At 45.3% G+C, this 21,147-nt stretch overlaps 1 protein-coding gene across 1 annotated transcript in view; it reads right to left on the reverse strand.

Moving 5' to 3' along the window:
- Positions 1–21,147, reverse strand: part of MTMR12 (myotubularin related protein 12) — a gene marked incomplete at its 5' end in the record, with an annotated part of 68,219 nt that overhangs the window by 24,429 nt on the left and 22,643 nt on the right. Inside the window, 6 exons of the mRNA XM_081233375.1 lie at positions 4,833–4,962; positions 9,021–9,114; positions 10,415–10,545; positions 11,398–11,470; positions 12,804–12,946; positions 15,603–15,663. Coding sequence (XP_081089501.1) covers positions 4,833–4,962; positions 9,021–9,114; positions 10,415–10,545; positions 11,398–11,470; positions 12,804–12,946; positions 15,603–15,663 — 632 coding nt within the window. The remainder of the gene's footprint in view (positions 1–4,832; positions 4,963–9,020; positions 9,115–10,414; positions 10,546–11,397; positions 11,471–12,803; positions 12,947–15,602; positions 15,664–21,147) is intronic.

Below are 21,147 nucleotides of genomic sequence, written 5' to 3' on the forward strand. Positions count from 1 at the left end.
GCGCCACCAGGGAAGCCCCCCACTGAATCTTGATTAATGATAAAACAGATCAAAAGATGAAAAATAAATTGTTTTGAAAATTTATAAAACAATGGGGAAAATCTGAACACTTGACTGGGTACTGAATGATATTAAGGAATCAAATGTTAAATGTGAAAGGTGTGATAATGCTTTTACGATTATGTTTATAAAAAGAGTCCTTCATTCTTAGAGATGTAAAACTTAAATATTTATGAATGAAATGTGATGACCTCTAGGATTTATTTCAAAATAGTTGGGCGGGACGGGGGTTGGGGGGAGGGTTGGAGTAGGTGGAGGCACAGAGACTAGCCATGAGTTAATAACTGTTGAAGCTGGGTGACGGGTAAAAGGAATTCATCAAATTCTCTTTTCTTTCCTACTGCCTGAAATTTTCCATTTAAAAAAAAAACCTTAAAGGTAATTAAAAGGAACAAAGCTCCCATAATATTGTGATGTAAAACCGGGTTTGGGAACAACTGGTCAAGGCTAAGATACCTCAAACCATTAAAACGTAGAAGAATTATTTGGTTTTAGAGGTTCCCAAGTGCTTGGCTTGAGTGGGTGGGCTTACTATCCCTTCTTCAGGTGCTGTCACTGAAGCAAGGAACCTCTTCACAGATCAATGGCTCTCAAACTCAGGCTGCCTGTTAAAGGCACACAGGAAGATTTAAAAATTCCCAGCGTCCAGGCTCCACCGCAGAACTATGAAATATCAGAGGTGTCAAAGCTCTCCAGGTGTGTAATCAGCATGACAGCTGTTGTTCTAGAAGGTCCTGCTAGTCAAAGTGTACAGAGGCACTTCCCGGACACTTAGAAGGAGAGCAGCCCCGGCCTACAGGATCAGAACCTGCACTTTCACTAGCTCCCCAGGGGACTGGGCTGCACAGTCAACCGTGAGAAGCAGCGCCTTAGATGGCAACTTACAAACAGACAACTGTTTCCCAGCCCTCACAGGAGGGTCGCCCGTGGGCTTTGTGTAAACCAGATTCTCAGCTCCTTCCCCAGAGGCTCATTCGACAAAGCTGGGATGGGGCCACACTGCTTTAAAAAATTTCCATGTCTTCCTCTACTAGTGTGGTTGAATATTTCACAAGTTAATTGTGCCTTATAAACAGTCTTTCACCAAAGGGGAAAAAAAATGTCAGAGCCCAGTGTACTAGTGTGCGTACTATGCAGTCACTGAAGGAAGGAGGCTGCAAAGAGAGGGACCGCTCCGCACCAGTGGGGAGGTGTGTGATGTCCCCTCCTGTCCCAGTGAACTCAAGGTGGTTCTACAGAGGCTCTGCTGGGAGACTCCCGATGTCTACAAGCAACGGACCCTCCCACCTGGGAGAGCACACTCATTTCCGTCACCAGGAGGAATTCTGAATACAAAGTAAACAGCCTCTCCACATATAAGCTGACCTTAGTCAAGGAAGGTTGTATGATCCTCTTAGGCACCACCTCAGTTAGGGTGAGGGGACCCGCAGAGCGACGCCACCAGAGCAGCAACGTTTTCCTGTGGCTGCATCAGTTCCTAGGTTCCCCTGTGCGACACACTCCCTACAGGGTTGAGGACCTTCTTATACCTTCACAGGGAGGTGGCATGAAGAAAGGCTTTTCAGGAGAAGGCAAAGTAGACACTCAGTTTCTTACTCTTATCCAAACTGGCCAGGGTCTCCTCTGACCACTGGGGCTTTCGTTAATTTATTCGTTGTTCCCAGTTTACTGAGTGGGTCTTATAAGTCAGGCACTATACTTGGTACTGAGGGTATAAAGATGAACCAAAACCGTGTCCTTGACCCCCCGGGACTGATGGGCTGCAGAAACAAACATGAACCAAATGGTGATACAGATAAGAATAAACTCACGACCGGAGGAGGCGCTAAGGAGAGGGGCACACAGTGCAATGAAAGCTCTCACGGGAGACCGCATCTAGTCTTGGGAAGACTCCCTGAAAGAGACACCTGGGCAGAGATCTGACCGATGAAGTGGAGGTAACTCACTAGTACAGCTGGAAGCAAAAGGAGCATCCTAGACAGACCGCACAGGCAAGGCCCACAGCAGGGACTCAGGGCGCCTGGAGGGGTTCACACAAAGCTGGAGAGTTAGGCACGAGTCAGACCACGAAGGGCCTTGCAGGGCCTTTTAGAGGTTTCATCCTCTCTACCATGAACAGCAAGGAGCCAGTGAAGCAGGGGAGGAATGGATGCCGGGGGCCAGAGTGGGTGGGGGAGACCATGCAGGCAGCTACCGCAGGGCCAGGTAAGAAACAAAGCACAGCTTTGCCTGTATCATCCCCATGAGGCAGAAGCGCAGGGGCGAGTGCACGGCTGGGGCAGTCCAGGGGGAGTGTGTTGGCACCGAGTGCTCTGAGCCGCAAAGTCTTGCTGAGGCTCCATTCTCCCCCGGACCACTAATTAGAACCCCCCCCCGACACCCCACTCCACCCACCTTCTCTACCTGGTGTATTTCTGATGTGCTGACACCTATGCAAACCAATGAGTTTCATCCTGGGAACGGGCATGCCTTCCGGCAGCGTCAACATCACATTACAGACCATCACCTCCGAGGAGCAGGGCTTTCTGACCTCCTGACTGAGCGCTTGCTCTCCCCTTCCAAGCTTTGTGACTATAAAGAGGGGAGGAGGGGCAGGGTGGGTATGGGGGTGTGTGTGATCCGACACCTGCCCTGCAGGCCCCTCCCCACCATCACCCCAGTTTGTGCTGTAACGAGAGGGCTAGCCTTATAAGTGTCTGAGACTGATCAAAATCAAAACTGATCTACTGAAGAGGCCCCTCGGAACCATAAGTACAAAATGCTCTAGAAAAATACGAAGTTTTTGAAACTGTCAGCAGGGTGTTGAGGATTATGTTCCAAAACGATAAGATTCAAGTTTCAAAAAAAGGGTTACACAGAGTCATCCTTTAAACATGTAGGTGAGATCACATCACGCCTCTGCTCGAACGCCTCCGCACTGCACTATAAATTCTGAAACCCTCCCTGCCCGTCAGCGCCCAGCCAGCCCTCTCCTCCCGGATCACACCTCCTACTGCTCTGTCCCCTGCTCACTCCTCTCCAACCCCTGGGCTCCTCGCTGTTCCTCATACAAGCCAGAGAAGATTCCACCTCAGGGCCTTTGCACCTGCTGTTCCCTCTGCCTGACCAACCTTCCTGCCAACATCTCCAGCACGCCCCAGTCCCTGGCCTGATCTATTTTTCTCCATAGCACTTATTACCTCTTAATACACTATAATTACTCACATATTCTATCATCATTTTCCGCCTCTAGAACGAAAGCTCCAGGAGGGCAGGGATTTTTAGGCTCTATCTCCACTAGCCAGGACACTGTCAGGCACATAGGAAACCCTCAGAAATGTTTATTGAGGGACTTCCCTGGTGGCGGTGGTTAGGAATCTGCCTGCCAAAGTAGGAGACACGGATTTGAGCCCTGGTCCGGGAAGATCCCACCTGCAGTGGAGCAACTAAGCCTGTGCGCCACAACTGCTGAGCCTGTGCTCTGGAGCCCGTGAGCCACAACTACTGAGCCCACGTGCCACAACTACTGAGCCCGCGCGCCTAGAGCCCGTGCTCCATGACAAGAGAAGCCACTGCAATGAGAAGCCCGCACACCGTGACGAAGAGTGGCCCCCGCTCGCCACAACTAGAGGGGGCCCGTGCGTAGCAACGAGGACCCAATGTGGCCAAAAATAAATAAATAAATTTATATTAAAAAAATGTTTACTGAATGAATAAATAAAATGCTTGATAAAAGGAAAGCAAATACATGATATAAATTCAGAAATGCCTCTAAAAGTTTTACATTTAGATTACACATATAATAATGGGATGGAAAAGACAAATTCACTTCTGAATGTTTTAAGGGATACTTTAAGGGTTTCTTAAAAAAGCACAGTATCGATGTGGAGAAAGTGGAACCCTCATACATTGCTGATGGGAGTGTAAAAATGGTGCAGTGGGGCTCCCCTGGTGGCGCAGTGGTTGAGAGTCCGCCTGCCGATGCAGGGGACACGGGTTGGTGCCCCGGTCCGGGAGGATCCCACGTGCCGCGGAGCGGCTGGGCCCGTGAGCCATGGCCGCTGAGCCTGCGCGTCCGGAGCCTGTGCTCCGCAACGGGAGAGGCCTCAACAGTGAGAGGCCCGTGTACCGCAAAAAAAAAAAAAATGGTGCAGTGGCTATGGAAAACAGTCTGGCAGTTCCTCAAAAGGTTAAATGCAGAGTTACTATATGACCCACCAATTCCACCCTCAGGAATATACCCAAGAGAACTGAAAATACACGTCCATAAGAAACCTTGTATACTAATGCTTGTAGCAGCATATTCATAGTAGCCAAAAAGTGAAAAGAACCCAGTGTCCATCAACTGATGAATGGATAAATAAAATACGGTACATCCATACCACGGGATATTATTCAGCAGTAATAAAACAATGAAATCCTGATATATGCTACAACACGGATGAGCCTTGACAACATTATGTTAAGTGAAAAAAGCCAGGCACAAAGACCACATATTATGTGGTTCCATTTATATGAAATGCCAAGAATAGGCAAATCTATAGAGACAGAAAGTAGTCAGTGGTTGTCTAGGGCTGGCGGAGTGGGGAGAGGGGAATGGGGAGTGACTACTGAGGGGTAAGGGGTTATTTGGGGGATGACGAAGATATTCTAAAATTGACCGCAGTGATGGTTGCACAACCCTGTGTATGTGCTAAAAAACACTGCACACTTCAAACAGGTGAATTGTACGGCATGTGAATTAAATCTCCACAAAGCTGTTCAAAAAGAAAAGCACGACACTGAGAGCTTACCTTTCACAGACTCTATAGCCTTCATTGACACTCACTGCTTTGTACTTCATGTTGCCTTTGGTCCGCTCCAGCTCCCAACACCAGTCCTGAAGTGTGTCAAACATTACGGCATGGTTCTTGGGGTCAGTAGCTAACAAAACAAATTGAGAAAGACAGTAAAACCTTGTCGGGAAGCCCTGGTATTTTAGTGGTGTGAAAGTGGCTCCTCGGGCCCCAACTTCCTCCACTAAAGCCCATTTTTATCCCCACAGAATGAAGTCACTGCTTCTTCCTAACCTTGTTCCTTTTTTCTGTCATTCATCCAAAATTATGAGTGAGGCTCTGTCTTTTTGTGCTGGGCGAAAGCAGCTGTTCTTGTTCCATTCCGTGCAAAAGTAATTTATAGCTCCATTTTCAGTCATCTGACCATGAGATAATTTATATAACATAAAAAGATCCTGTGCAGCACTAAAAGACAGGCTTGGCACAAATGCTAAAATAATAAAATATTTTTAGCCCTACCAATGTGTGCATAAGATGGCAAACTCATTTGAACAGCATGCCAGATTCCTGAGTGTGAAGCCTCCTTCAGTGTGAAGATGCACTGCCCAAAAGAGGCGTTTTCAGTGTGACACCTGGTTTCTGAGGGCTATAAACAAATCAGACAGCTATGGACCTTCACGGTCAGGGCCTGCAAGCCAGGGGCCACATCACAGTGACGGGGACTTCTGCCCCTAACCCTGCCGCTACCTGCTAGGAGGAAGTGCCCAGGAGCACTACTCTTGCAGCCCAGCAGGTATGTCCTTGGTCCTCTCCAAAGACAGCACAGCTTGATGGGGGTGACGTGCGCCAAACACCCTTGGGTATTTACACAAATCAGTTCATTCAAGCCTGTGCCCATCTTAAAAAAACAAGCCTTGGGACCTCCCTGGCGGCCCAGTGGTAAAGAATCCACTTTCCAATGCAGGGGACATGGGTTTGATCCCTGGTCGGGAAACTAAGATCCCACATGCCACGGGGCAACTAAGCCCACACGCCACAACTACTGAGCTCACACGCCTCAACGAGAGAGCCCACACGCCTCAACGAGAGAGCCCACATGCCACAAACTGCAGAGCCCACACACTCTGGAGCCTGCGTGCCACAACTAGAGAGAAGCCCGTGTGCCGCAATGAAGACCCAACACAGCCAAAAAAATAAACAAATTTTTAAAATAAACAAAAATATCAAAAAAAAAGCAAGCCTTCCTGGAAAAACAAAGTGTTTAATAAAACTCCCACCTGCTCCTTTTAATACAAACAGATCATAGTACAAAGGATGATAAGACAAATAATGATTAAAAAACAACAGTTAAGCTTATATAGCACTTAGTATGCCAGGCACTATCCTGAGCATATTACATATAATAACTCAATCCTCACAACCCTACAGGGTAGGTAATATTATTTCCTCCATTTTACAGATATGGCACAGAAAGGTCAATTAACTTGCCTAAGGTCACAGAGCTAGGCAATGGCAGAAATGGAATTCAAACCCAGGCAGCAGTAAAGGAAATTTCCATAAAGTAATAAATGCAAATATTAATAAATTCCCCCATGGGCATAAGTAGTAACAATACTCCTAGGACCTTTTAGCCAAAGTACATTTGTGAATTATTAAGCCTGAGTAAAATGAAAGATGTTCACACTGCAAAGCACCCACCTCTAGAAACCTCTACTCAATCAAAAAGCAAATTGGTCAACTTGCACCTATCAGTTATAACCTTTACTCATCAAAAAAAAAAAGGAGGGTGGAAGGAGAAAAGAAGGCTAGAATTCAGATAGAAGATGCTATATATCCTGGGCTTTAGCACAAAAAGCCACCACAAGGTAATGAGCTCAGTAGTTGTGGCACGCGGGCTTAGCTGCCCCGCGGCACGTGGGATCTTACTGCCAGGGTCAGTCAAGGTAAGGGTTTTGGCACACAGGTCAACACATGCTGGGGAGCTGAGAAACCGTCCTGTGCTGGGTCCAGACCAAGAATGAGGATATAAGGAAGTGGCAGAATTCCTAAAAATAGAGTATGATTTTCAAACATAGACCCAATAAATGTTTATGTAAATTACAGCAATCAACAAAGAAGTCATATTGTGTATATCTCATATTGCAACAAGCTGTTGTCAGCCAGCAGCCAGCTAATCAGCACTTATACATATGGCTACAGTGAAAAGATCATTCACAAAGATGAACTTACTGAATTAAGGAACAAATTTTATGTTCGGCCTGATAGCAGTGCTAAGTATATTTTATGTCAGTGTAGCTCTCTGAGCATAATCTGTCCTGAATAAGCAGTTACACTCTCAATTAACCCTCATTTAATGACGGCACCCTGTGTGCCATACATTTAACAATTTGTAATTTTCACAACACTTCAAGGGAAGCATTAACAATACTATGTTTTGAAATGAGAAAACAGAGGCCCAAGAGTTAAGTGCCATCCCCAGGATCACACAGCTACTAGGCAGCTGGACAAGGATTTGAACTCAGGTGGGACAGACCTGGAAATTCGTACCTTTTCTACTAGATCACCATAGGCCCCCAAATGCAAGCTACTCTCTCAGATATCTACATCTCTGCACACACCAGTCCCGTTGCCTCAAATACTCCTGTGTGCCTACCGGCCACTCCACATCCTTCACCAGCAGTTCAGGACCAGCCTTCGCCCTCTGACAGCCCTCCCTCCCCCAGCGTGGTCGTTCCCTCCCACCAGAGGACACATCACTCTGTTTGACTTGAAGCTCTTAGAGGGCAGGGATTTAGTCCTGTTCACGTACCCAGGGTGCGTGACCCACAGCAAGCGTTCGATAAACATTTACCAAATGAGCAGTTAGCGACAAAGCAACTCTGCGTTCCAGAAAGCATGATATATGCAGTTAAACTAACAGGCCACCTCCCTGATGAAAGGCACCTGGCACTCAGGATCAGTAAACATCAACTTCAAGTTAAGAGTAATAGGCGGGCTTCCCTGGTGGCGCAGTGGTTGGGGGTCTGCCTGCCGATGCAGGGGACACGGGTTCGTGCCCCGGTCCAGGAGGATTCCACATGCCGCAGAGCGGCTGGGCCAGTGAGCCATGGCCGCTGGGGCTGCGCGTCCGGAGCCTGTGCTCCGCAATGGGAGAGGCCACAACAGTGAGAGGCCCACGTACCGCAAAAAAAAAAAGAGTAATGGGCAAATAGGAAGGTAATGCACAACATGATAAATATAATTAACACTGCTGTACGTTATACACAAAAGCTGTTAGAGTAAATCCTAAGAGTTCTCATCACAAGGAAAAAAATTTTTTCTATTTCTTTAATATTATATTTATATGAGATGATGGATGTTCACTAAACTTACTGTGGTCACCATTTCAAGATGTATGTATATCAAATTATTATGCTGCACACCTTACACTTGTACAGTAATGTGTCAATTATATCTCAATAATACTGGAAGAAAAAAATAAAAATACTGTTAATAATTTGGAATTTAAAAAAAAACCAGGAATGGACATGGCCAGTGGACGGACGGAGGAGGAGAGATCCGGAGAAGGACGAGGACAGACATCTGTGGAAACACTGTACAAAGCTAGGCAGTATTAACAGCTAATTCAGATGACCACACTTTCTTACTTCAAAGACTGCTCTCTTTTTCAGGGAACCGAATGGAAAACATTTGGAATTCTAAGTTTTCTAACCAAACTACTTTTCTGATGTGCTCTCTTAGGTACAACTGTTCCATTCCCCATCCCCCGAACATTTGCTATAAGGCATGTTCTGGTTGTTTAAAAACTTTCTAGAATGCAAGACATTTTTTAGGGTCTCATGAAATGAAACCAAGTGTATTAAAGTGAAAAACAGAATCCAGGGACAGACAGAGTGATTTTAAACTTGTCTCAGTTTTGCTTCTCTATAGCCTCACATTCCCAATCATAATATATTGATTTTCTTTCATAAGCAACAAACTAATAATCCCTCACAAAAAGCAAACAAACCTAAAAGATGAGTTAAAGAAGCAAAGATCACAGGAAAGAAATAGAAACCTTTTTTTAAAAGAAATCTGAATGATTCACCCAAGCAAGAGGTGACCCATGGCTAGAGAAGAGGGGAACAAAACCCATGGATGGGTTTTCTCCCACAAGTTGCAGGTAGGAACTGGAAGGGGCCTGCCTACCTGCGGGTGAAAGCTTACCTGTGTGGTTTTGTGCTGCAGTCGCATAGGAAAACAGAAACAATCGTTTAAGCAGTTTAGGGGCCTGGGTATGATGGATTATGCCACTGACAATCTGGAAAAGAACCAAGTGATGGATACAGTCATGCTTTTGGCAGATAAACACTGAGAGACAAGACCCAAGTTGTCTAGGTTTCCGTAATGCTAATGGGCTCCGGTGGGCAGCATGCTAACTAACTCTCACTGAGGTCTGTATCTGTGATGTGATCTCTTGAAATAATGCCAAATAAACAGAACGCTAACCATTTTGTCAGGTTTTCAAGAGCTTTGAGTCTCTAGGGCAATTTTTAAAACATAGTCTAATTTCTCAAAAACAAAGCGCTAAAAAAACTTAAGTGCCATTTTCAGATACTCCAAAAATCTGACATGTCAAAGATATATAGCTGACGAGATAATAACCAAGATGCTTAGCTATTCTGTTCTATTTGTTGTGGTCTTAAGGATCTTCTTCTAGAAGATAAGGCGATCAATCCCTCATGCTTTTTGTTTGAAGTTCCAAACAAAAGTATGTTTGGATAGAAGACTAAAATCATCATTCAAAATAAAGTTTCTGGCTTCTCAGGGAATTTTCCATGTCTACACCACTCTTTTTCCTGCTCAGAACAGATACTGGAGTCAAGTTTATTATTCTAACTGATCTACCACACTACCTGAAAGAAAATTAAGAGTATACCTGAAAAGAAGGCATAACTCACTGCAGCCAAAGACAACAGATAAACTGGTCTCTCCCTAGGTTTCTCCCTGATGTACCTACCATGACCATGGCAAGTCTGAGACCTTCAACATCTTAAGAGAAATCTTGGAAGCTACAATAACCATTGTGACCAGTCTGCCCAGTTACACATCTCAATTTGCTGCAGCAACCAGATTAAGTAAGGGACCAAAAGCACAGGCTCATCTGGTGACTCACTTTGCCCATGACTGTGTACCTCCCCCTCCCTGCACACGTAACCACGACCTCCCAGATGTCAGCTCCTTCATGCCGGGAGCTGGGGGTCGCTGCTGCTGCCTTTTGGAAAGGCTGTCAGAGGTGGGGAAAGGGGGTTGCTTCTAGCTGCTCCATCCTCCCCTTTCCCCTGACGGCCTTCTGATCCTGGTTTACCACCTCCCACCCTCTGCAGGCTCTGGGAATGAACACATTATGAACTGAAGGATTAAACGCAGGCATGTGCCAAGATAATATAGTCCTGCTCTACCAAATTCTCTCTCAATTCTAATCAAAGCACATGCGATTATAACCAATTTCAACTTTACAGAATGAAAGGTTCCCCTCAGCCTTTGTGCAATGGAAGCAAGAACTGAAGTGGGGAAAACCTGATGGGAAATAAAACCTAAAAACACATGAGACTAGTTACCCTTTTGACTTCCTCTTCTTTTGTGTACCTCAGACAAAAGTGGAATACCCGGAGGTCTTTGCAGTGGATGATGAGTTTCTCAGGATATTTCTTCAGCTGTCCAAAGAGAGTCTTTTTTTTCTCATCAAACACTACACATCAACAATGAAATCAAGAAGGGAAATCATGTTATAAGACAACAATTAAATGCTAAAGAAACAAGGTAGACTATTAACTTCCAAGGGCACCTCTCAAAAGTGAGAGGAAAGGCACCAGCTTCTAAGTAACTGTCAGCAGGGCCCAGTCCCTGGAACAGGGGCCCTGTTCTCTGGAACAGCCAGGGTTCCTCATTCCTCCCGAGGAAGCACAAGACCCAAATGGACTGGCCACTGTTGGCAGAACTGACTCCTGCAGAAAACCCAGCTCTGAAAGCTGAGATTACGAAAGATGGGAGATCACTAGGGATCTGCTTTTGGGACAGTCAACTCCCAGGTTTATGGCTGGGGCCCCTCCTGACACCCTCCTCCCTTTCCCTGAGTCTGGACCACGCAGCACCTGTTGGTGCTGGGAACACCATAAATGGCTACTGAATGATTTCTGACAAAGCCCTGACTACAAAAATAGAGAAGTGGAGCCCAGAGAGGCTTTGTTTAGTCAGAAGAAAAGACACCCGAGTGTGGTACGACAGACCTTTATCAGGTGAGCCTTTAAAGTGAGATCTGCACAGCTAACATTGACATATGATCAACATCTATCATGTAATGGCACCGTGGAGTATTAGAAAGAACAGGTTCCATGTTCAAGTCCAAGCTCCTCCAGCTAAGCGACCCCAAATAAGCCACTTCGCATCTCAGTTTTATCATCCATAAAACTGATTTAAACAAGATAAATATGTGAAGAAATTTCAGTAAACTATAAAGGACCGAACAAAAAAACACAAAACTCATCATTATCAGCTATACTTTCAAAGGCTGGCAACACCCCAGGGGAAAACAGATACTCACCTCCATAAATCTGATCAACACAGTGGAGGGTAATGTCATTTTCTCCTATAACCTTATTCTTAAACTGCGTTTCCTAAAAAATTCAAAAGGAAACAACTGTGATTCCTTGCTATGCACTGTGACGTTTACAGGTAGAGCAAATCACCATCCTCCACTTGCATATATAAAGAAAAATGGGGAGTGGGTGGGGGAAATGGGTGAAGGTGGTCAAAAGGTACAAATTCAGTTACAAAACAAGTCCTGGAGATGTTACGTACAGCATGGTGACTAGAGTTAATACTGCATTGTACATTTGAAAGTTGCTAAGAGGGTAGATCTTAAAAGTTCTCATCACAAGAAAAAACTTGTTTAACTATGTGATGTGATGGATGTTAAGTAAACATATTGTGATGATCATTTCACAATACATACATACACCAAATTCATCACGTTGTACATCTTAAACTAGTACAACGTTAAATGTCAACTGTATCTCAGTAAAGCTAGAAAAAATAAATGAAAAGGTATACATCCTACACAAACCAACAGGGAAATGTAGTCACATCCCTAGGAAAGGGACGATGAAGGGGTGAAGTGTGTGAGAAGTGCTGCGAACACTCGTTTTCAAACCCAGGCGGGACATGCCATTGCCGGCTGCTCCCAGGCCAACCCACCAGGCCGCAGGCACAACACCCTGAGAGATGCTGGCAGGTGGCGCACAGGTTCAGATTCCTCCACACAAATGCAGACAGGCGAGTGACAGAGCTATGAGAAGGCAGGAAGAAAACCCCGTGAGATTCAAGCTCTGTAAATGCTGCCTCTGTACAGGACTAGGAACCAGGCCGCTACAGCAACAGCTGCACAGAAGCCCACGCGGTCAGGGGGCGGGGTGCTGGGCCAGCCGGTTCCCATGACCACCAGCGCGCCCTGAGGGCTGCAGGTGTTCCCCCCTCACTCCACTGCTCACTCTTCCTAAGGCGGACAAGTCTTACAAGCACAGAGCCAACACAAAGTCAACCCAAACTCGGTGCTGCATTCAGCACCAGTTTCATAACTGAATTCAGTTCCTAAACTTGAGGAAGAGTTCAGTATAGAGAAAACATGGGGAACTAGTATATTTGGGGAGATGTGATTCCCATGAGTGATAGGTATTGTGCTGAAATACAGAAGAAAATTAAAAGCTGACGGTGTCAACCTACGAGGTCAAACGCAAGCCAGCGTGACGTGAGTCACTGGTGGGAAGCTGCAGAGTGGTCTTCCCACTGAAAGGGGATCCCAAAGGAGGGAGAGCAGACTCGTGGTGGGAAAGACTCTGGCCTTTGTGTTTACGTGCATTAGGGGCGAGTTATTGAGAAGCTGGGAGAAAAGACAATGGGGCCCCCAATGCAGTGCTCCCACAAACTCAGCCAAGTGCAGCTCATACATACATCATTATCCAATGCAGATTCGTCATCACCCAAGAAAGCAATCTTGAAGTCTGTGCAGACAAGCCTCCCATAGACTCCACGCTGACAGGAGTCTTCCTGGACACACTTCAGTACTGTGCTGGCTTCACAGAGCAGCTGTTCACCTGATCAAAACCAAAACAAGTCCTCCTGAGAGTCCTCAGCAACATGCAGAACGCAAACAGTACAAGCTTCCCGGCTCTATTCCTGTAAGACGAACATACACTACAACACAGCACATGGGAGCTGCAAAACCTAGGGGAGAAGATGAAGCAGGGTGGGGACCGTGGAGAAGTGAAATCACAATGACTCGGATACACTTTTACATGGGGCACTTCTCTATCTTCTCACTGTGAATAATGGACGTGTCCAAACAGGTAGAAATGATCTCGGCTACACTTACAAACACAGACCTTAGTGCTTTTATCACCTGGATCCAAGCAGAAGTTCTGGAGAAGCGGTACCCAAGTGAGCAAAGCCAGAAGGGCTGGCCAGTGAGCTCTGGCACATAGCTCTGGAGCCCCCCTTCCTGTGAGGGTGGGCCATTCCTCACCCCGGAACTGCGGAAAGAGGGCGGGTGCCTCCCTGGCCCGGGGCCCTAAGGCAGCTTCCTCAGGCACACAGGGTGCAGCACGACTGCACTCATTCTGGCTCCACGGACAAGGATGGGAGGAAAAGGGAGGTCAGAGGTTTGTGGGAAAAAAACCTGTTTCCTCTCTTTCTTAGTTGAGAGTATTTCCTCTCAGTGTGTCACCTTTCCTGCTCTATCTGCAGACGCCCAGCAGCATGAGAGCTGTATTTCCTGGTGATAGAGAGTACTTCTCACTATAGTCAAAAAGATGAGGATTTAGGGATAGGCAGGAAGTGGAGAGGCTCGTGAGGGCTGGACGCCTGCGTAAGGGCAGGAAAAAAAGAAGGATACAGGGGAAATGAAAAACTAAGTGTAAAATTAAAAAAAAAAACAAAACTAAGTGTAAATACTTTGTGACAAGAAAGAAAAGGGAATTTTCTTCTCATCCAACAGGTAACCATCTTCTCCTTAGAATCTCCCTCTGGATATTTCCTTCAATGTCTTTAAATTTACCATTTGGCTCAAAACTCATTTATTCTAACTTTGAATATGAAAACAAAGAAGAATTTCAGACACTAAGACTATCAGGGGACACATATTATATTTCATCTTGTTTTTTTCTCTCTTCCAAGGGGTTAATTACAATGGAAATACAGGAAGATGTCACCAGGTCAGCCTCTACAGAGACCACCGGGCTTGAAGAAAACAGTGAAGTCTGGGCTTCATTAGGGTTTAAAATAGTCCCAGAAAAAGTGCTTCAGCTGAATCAGAGGTAGAAGACATGTGAGCAAGGCTTCCTGTGCTTCCAACTCCTGGTGTAAAACAACTTTAATGGTGAGCCTCTCCCAAGACCAGGCAAGCCATATGGGTCCATGGTCAGGCACTGGAGACCAGAAGTTGGCACACGGGCTAAAACGACATCCAGGAGAGGCTCTGCAAGCACGGCGACCTGCACCACACTTGTCAGCTTGTACATTCAAAGTCTCAGGTCATGGGAGGCACGAGCTGGAAAAGATCACTGTCTAGTCTAGGAAACCTGGGCTGCACACCTAGAAGAGGCCGTCAGGAATCCAGGGGATGGGAGAATGTACATAACACTAAGCTAAAGACAAAAGTAAATTTCAGAATCTACAATATAACCCAAGAAGAGGAAATACAATAGGATATATGGATTGAGGTTTAGGCCATTATTATAGGGAAAAGCCTTTGAAACTTAAAAACATTTTTTAAAAAGTCAGAGATTCTGATATGTTTACCAAATAAGGTGGATCAGTCAGAAACTTGTACATATTCATAACCTCTCAATAAAATGGAATAAAATTAAAAGAACCAGAATGAGGACTCAATTGTTTTTGGGAAATGTATCTAAAAATACTTATGAAAAAAGCTATTTGGGACTGGAAAAAAGAAAGTAGCAAAACAATCGAATGCACAACTCACTGGATAGCCCCATATATGGAGAGGCTACACCACCAAGAAGTTTGTTTCTGAATTCAGAAATGATTAAAACTTGACTTAAGCTATAGAGTCACTCTCCTCCATCAGAAAGAAAGAAAGAAAGAGAGAGAAAGAGAAAGAGAGAGAGAGATAGAGAGAGAGAAAGAGAGAGAGAGAGAGAGAAAGAGAGAAAGAAAGAAAGAAAAAGAAAGAAAGAATGAAAGAAAGGAAGGAAGGAAGGAAGGGAGGGAGGGAGGGAGGAAGGAAGGAAGAAAAAGAAAAAGAAAAAGAAAGGAAGAAAGAAAGAAAGAAGGAAGGGAGGGAGGAAGAAATCCAACCAATCCAGGGTCCTTGGCGATGACCGAAGAGCAAAGCCCTGGCAGCCCCAGGGTTGGTTAAACCCCAGCAGGGGTTGGGTGTAGGGATCTGCAGGGGACCAGGATCTTCCTGACTGGAGACCAGAATACTGGATGGGGCCAAGTAAGGCACCCTGTAAAAAGACCTCATTTGCTTACAAAAGAGGTGAGAATTTCCCACGTTTATTTTCATCAGCTGTGGGGAAGGGGAAACAAAAATTCTTTGTAGCTGTTGGAATACTCAGTCCCAGGTATGCAGTTACTGAACTAAAGACATTGATATTTTTGTCCAACTCATTACTGTCACACACTGTCTGGATGAAAACAAAGGAGTTTATATATAGTGTCACTAGGGATGACACAATTTATCACTGGCTTTGAATTGCACATGAGGTAAGATGCTAACATGACTGTTACCTGGCAACAAGTGAAGAGTTATTTCCTTCTCTGTTACTTCCTTTTCGTTTGTGTGAATTTCCTGAAAGAGAAGAGAAAAGGGTAATATTTTTCTTTATTTAAGGGCTCAAAATGAATAACATAAAGCCATACTTTCAGAATACACACTAAAACATCATATTCGCTCAGGAGCTTTTTGTTTATGTGACAAGCTAAGTTTTGTTTTGTTTTGTTTTTTAATTGAAGTATAATTGATTTACAGTGTTAAGTTTTTTTTTAAGTATTTTTAACTAAAGGAAGTCAGAAAATTTCAACAAGTTGGTTCACTGTATTACACTAATTATTTAGAATTGACAACTATCAGTTGTCCCAAGTGGAGGGACAGGGATAGGCATTCCCCATATAAAGGAATAAATGTCACAGAGCAAAGAAAAGCAGCTCAAGCAGAGTCAGAAAGAGAATGGAAGACAGTCCACAGAATGATTCCTCTCTTTCTCCAGTGAGCATCAAGGATCGAAAACAAAAGAAGATTGCTGTGTGCTTTTGAGAGAAAATGAACCTGTGTAAAGGGCTTGAAGGTAAGAACAGGAAACTACTGGACTGGCCAAAAGGTTTGTTCGGTTTTTTCCAGAAGATGGCTCTAGTAGCACTTAGTTGTCTTTAACTTCATTTGAAATAACTCTGTTAGATTGTATGTGACAGCTGTCATATTAGCGTGCATTTAAAAGGACTTATCAAGGGGCTTCCCTGGTGGCGCAGTGGTTGAGAGTCCACCTGCCGATGCAGGGGACACGGGTTCGTGCCCCTATCCCGGAGGATCCCACGTGCCGCGGAGCGGCTGGGCCCGCGAGCCATGGCCGCGGGGCCTGTGTGTCCGGAGCCTGTGCTCCGCAACGGGAGAGGCCACAGCAGTGAGAGGCCCGCGTACAGCAAAAAAATAAAAAAATAAATAAAATAAAAGGACTTATCAAAATTGGTGAATTTTTGTGTAGCCAGTTTAATATTGAAGGTGGAAGAAAAAAGCAAGATTTTCAGCATATTATGCTTTACTACTTCAACAAAGGTAAAAGCGCAACTGAAATGCAAAAAAAGATTTGTGCAGTGTATGGAGGAGGTGCTGTGACTGATCAAACGTGTCAAAAGTGGTTTGTGAAGTTTCATGCTGGAAATTTCTTGCTGGATGATGCTCCATGGTCAGGTAGACCAGTTGAAGCTGACAGCAATCAAATTAAGACATTAATTGAAAACAATCAACGTTATACCATGCAGGAGATAGCCAACATACTCAAAATACCCAAATCAAGCGTTGAAAATCATTTGCACCAGCTTGGTTATGTTAATCACTTTGATTGTTTGGGTTCCACGTAAGTTAAGCGGAAAAATACCTTCTTGACCGTATTTCTGCATGTGATTCTCTACTTAAATGTAATGAAAATGTTCTGTTTTTAAAACAAATTGTGACAGGCGATGAAAAGTGGATACTGTACAATAATGTGGAACAGAAGAGATAGTGGGGTAAGCAAAATGAAACACCACCAACCACACCAAAGACTGGCCTTCAACCAAAGAAGGTGATGTTGGGACTTCCCTGGTGGCACAGTGGTTAAGAATCCCCCTGCCAATGCAGTGTACACGGGTTCGAGCCTTGGTCCGGGAAGATCCCACATGCCGCGGAGCAACTAAGCCCATGAGCCACAACTACTGAGCCTGTGCTCTATGAGCCCGCGCGCCTAGACCCTGTGGTCCACAACAAGAGAAGCCACTGCAGTGAGAAGCCCGCACACCGCAAAAAAGGGTAGCCCCCGCTCACCGCAACTAGAGAAAGCCCGCGCGCAGCAATGAAGACCCAATGCAGCCAATGATAATAATAATAATAATAATAATAATTTTAAAAAACAACAAAGAAGGTGATGTTGTGTATATGGTGGGACTGGAAGGGAGTCCTTTATTATGAGCTCCTTCTGGAAAACCAAACGATTAATTCCAACAAGTACTGCTCCCAGTTAGACCAACTGAAAGCAGCACTTGATGAAAAGCATCCCGAATTACTTAACAGAAAACACATCATCTTCCATCAGGATAACGCAAGACTGCATGTTTCTTTGATGACCAGGCAAAAACTGTTACAGTTTGGCTGGGAAGTTCTGATTCATCCGCCGTATTCACCAGACATTGCATCTTCGAATTTCCACTTATTTTGCTCTTTAGAAAATTCTCTTAGTGGAAAAAATTTCAATTCCCTGGAAGACTGTAAAAGGCAACTGGAACAGTCCTTTGCTCAAAAAGATAAAAGGTTTTGGGAAGATGGAATTATGAAGTTGCCTGAAAATGGCAGAAGGTAGTGGAACAAAGGGTGAATACGTTATTCAATAAAGTTCTCTGTGAAAATGAAAAATAAGTCTTTTATTTTTACTTAAAAACCAAAGGCACTTTTTGGCCAACCCAATATGAACGTATCAAGTCAATAGTGAGCCAACCACTCTGCAGCATACCAGGGCTCAGTAAAGGCGGCCGGGAACATATTTCCTCATTCTAAGTCACCTAAAACCATACGGCAGTGCAATGGGATGCAATCACTTCTAATAAGAAATAAAGGCCAGGTTCTGTGTCACTGTTTCTCAATAAAAATATCTTCAGGGCTTCCCTGGTGGCGCAGTGGTTGAGAGTCCGCCTGCCAATGCAGGGGACACGGGTTCGTGCCCCGGTCCGGGAAGATCCCACATGCCGCGGATCAGCTGAGCCCGTGAGCCATGGCCACAGAGCCTGCGCGTCCGGAGCCTGTGCTCCGCAGCGGGAGAGGCCACAACAGTGAGAGGCCTGCGTACCGCAAAAAAAAAAAAAAAAAAAAAAATCTTCAAATGCTTCTATGCTGGGTTCAGTGTTTATCAGATATTCAAAGATAATTAGCAATGCTTAATGAATTAGTGGACCAAAACAACAATCATAAATGGCTGTTAACTTTAAGACTCAACAGCGGTTACATCTTTATATAGATTTTCATTACTTTCATAAACAAATTTATCCCCATACTAGAATATTCATGTTATACATTCTTCTGTCAGCACCTATAATATTACTTTTTAAGTACCCATGTGCATGCTTATCTCCCCCTCTAGGACAATGTTTCTCCAACTAGGGCTTGTATCTATTAGTGGGTTGTAAATCAATTTAGTGGGTCAAAATCAAATTTTTCCATAATAAGAATAAAAAATATCATACAGTAAAAAACTGGAAAAAGAATGACTGTTAACATAACAAAAAGAGAGGCATGTTGGGCCCCCTCTTCAACCTACCACACCATCTATGAAGAATTCTTGCCAAAATATCTGATCTCAATCTGCTTGAGCTGCTACGTCAACCTACCAATGTATAGGTTGAATACCGGGACAGAGAAACATGTTAAATGACACCATGGGGATGCGACCAATCAAATCCTACAACACACAACCAGTTCTGTCAACAAATAAAAATGGCATATTTTTGGTTTGTTTTGGGTAGAAGCCTCTGGTTGGCATGAGTTTTCTGAATTTCTTGATTCAGACTGAAGCACGGCACTAGAAGAAACGGGTACGGCTGAGGCAGGGAGAGCCCAGCAGCCCGTCTTGAGGCTGAAGAACAAGAGCGAAGTCATGGTGTCTTCACAGAACCTGTTTGGTGTGTGGTCTGTTTTGGAGATGACTATGATTTCCATCCCAGGAGATGCCAATAAATCAAGCCTCTGGGAGGCAGCGTTCTCAAACCTGTGGAGCATCCGATCATCTGGGGAGCCTGTCACCTCTGCAGACACTCAGGCCCCAACACAAGCCTGAGGAATCAGAGTGCGGGGAATGCAGCTGAGCCTCAGGTTTTGTAGAACCTCCCCAGATGATCCTGATGCATTGCTCTAGGTTACACAAGAGGGACTATTTTTGCATATGTAAATGCTAGGAGTGTTTCGGTAACTTAGAAATTCTCATTGTGAGTTTTCATCATGTCATTGACAAAGAACTAAATTAAAGCACAAGTATTTTTGACAGGTTTATCATCTTTCTCTGAGGAAAGCAAAGCTATTCATTAAATTCAATCAGCTGTTAGAAAACTCTAGCAATCATCTTTAGTGCTTGGAACTGAAGCCAGCACGGAGAAGACTATGGTACTGTTACGTCCAAGGAAGTATCATCTTCCGATGATAAAGATGTTATACTACCCCAGGGCTTCCCTGGTGGCGCAGTGGTTGGGAGTCCGCCTGCCGATGCAGCGGACACGGGTTCGTGCCCCGGTCCGGGGGGATCCCACATGCCGCGGAGCGGCTGGGCCCGTGAGTCATGGCCGCTGAGCCTGCGCGTCCGGAGCCTGTGCTCCGCAACGGGAGAGGCCACAACAGTGAGAGGCCCGCGTACCGCAAAAAAAAAAAAAAAAAAAAAAAAAAAAAAAGATGTTATACTACCCCAAACTACCTACATACATCAATTCTTGAAATGGTTAGTGATATACTTTGTTTACATTCCATAAACAAGACAATTAGGAGACATCTTTTAGAACTCTGTCCTACCCCAAACGCCCCTTCCCCAGACAACTGTCCCCTGCGCCCCACCTCCAGGAGAGAGTCACCTCCTCCCCATTACCTGCGTGGGCTAACAGACAGCAGTACCCGCAAACGGCTCATCATTTTATCTCCCCGTTAATTTGGCTGAAGGGCCAAGAGAAGCTAATCAAACTGGCTGCTTCAACTACAGACTTGCAGATTTGGCCACAAATATGGAGCCGTAGAGAAAGCTGTTCTGTAAAGAATGAGACACGTGAAGAAGATACGTGGAGATAAAAGCCCAACCCAGACACACAAGCAGCCACAGCCTGGACTCCATGGCTTTCCAGGCTCTAGCGAGGCCCAACCACGCCTCTGGCCCACAGTTCCATGAACCACACCTGTATCTTTATAAATGGATCCCCGCATCAGCAAAAACTAGCTACAGTGGTTCCGCTGATTGTCACCAACGGCATCAACTTAGACCAGCTGCACTAACAACTGAGAAACCACAGATGACGGAATCACGTCACGCAGCATGTCAACCTGCAATATATCCGGGGCCGCAGGATTAGGAATCAATGTCAGAGCCACCAATCTCACGAGTAAGACTGGCAGGGGAGAAGGGAAGCGGGAGCTGCACTGCCTGCTTCGTGAGCCTGAGGATTCGCGCCCAGGAAGGAGGCAGGGTCCCTGGTGGCTTTCCCTCACTAGAAATGGCAAAGGAAGACCCCCACAGACCTGCTCTCCATTCTAAAACACTGTCACAACATGGCATGTTCTCAAAGGGATGAAAATGAATCCATCAGAAGCATTTCCTGGGAGAAAAAAGGAAAGGACTGGAGACATTTTCCCCACTCACCCTCGTCTTTGTAAAATGCCCCAGAAGCTTAGTACACATTTTTCATTTTAAAAGTAGGGACTCCTTGGGCTTCCCTGGTGGCGCAGTGGTTGAGAGTCCACCTGCTGATGCAGGGGACGCGGGATCTTGTCCCGGTCCGGGAAGATCCCACATGCCGCGGAGCGGCTGGGCCCGTGAGCCATGGCCGCTGAGCCTGCGCG

This window comes from Mesoplodon bidens (assembly GCF_964165515.1).
Source record: "Mesoplodon bidens genome assembly, chromosome: 4".
Taxonomy (NCBI): Eukaryota; Metazoa; Chordata; class Mammalia; order Artiodactyla; family Ziphiidae; genus Mesoplodon; species Mesoplodon bidens.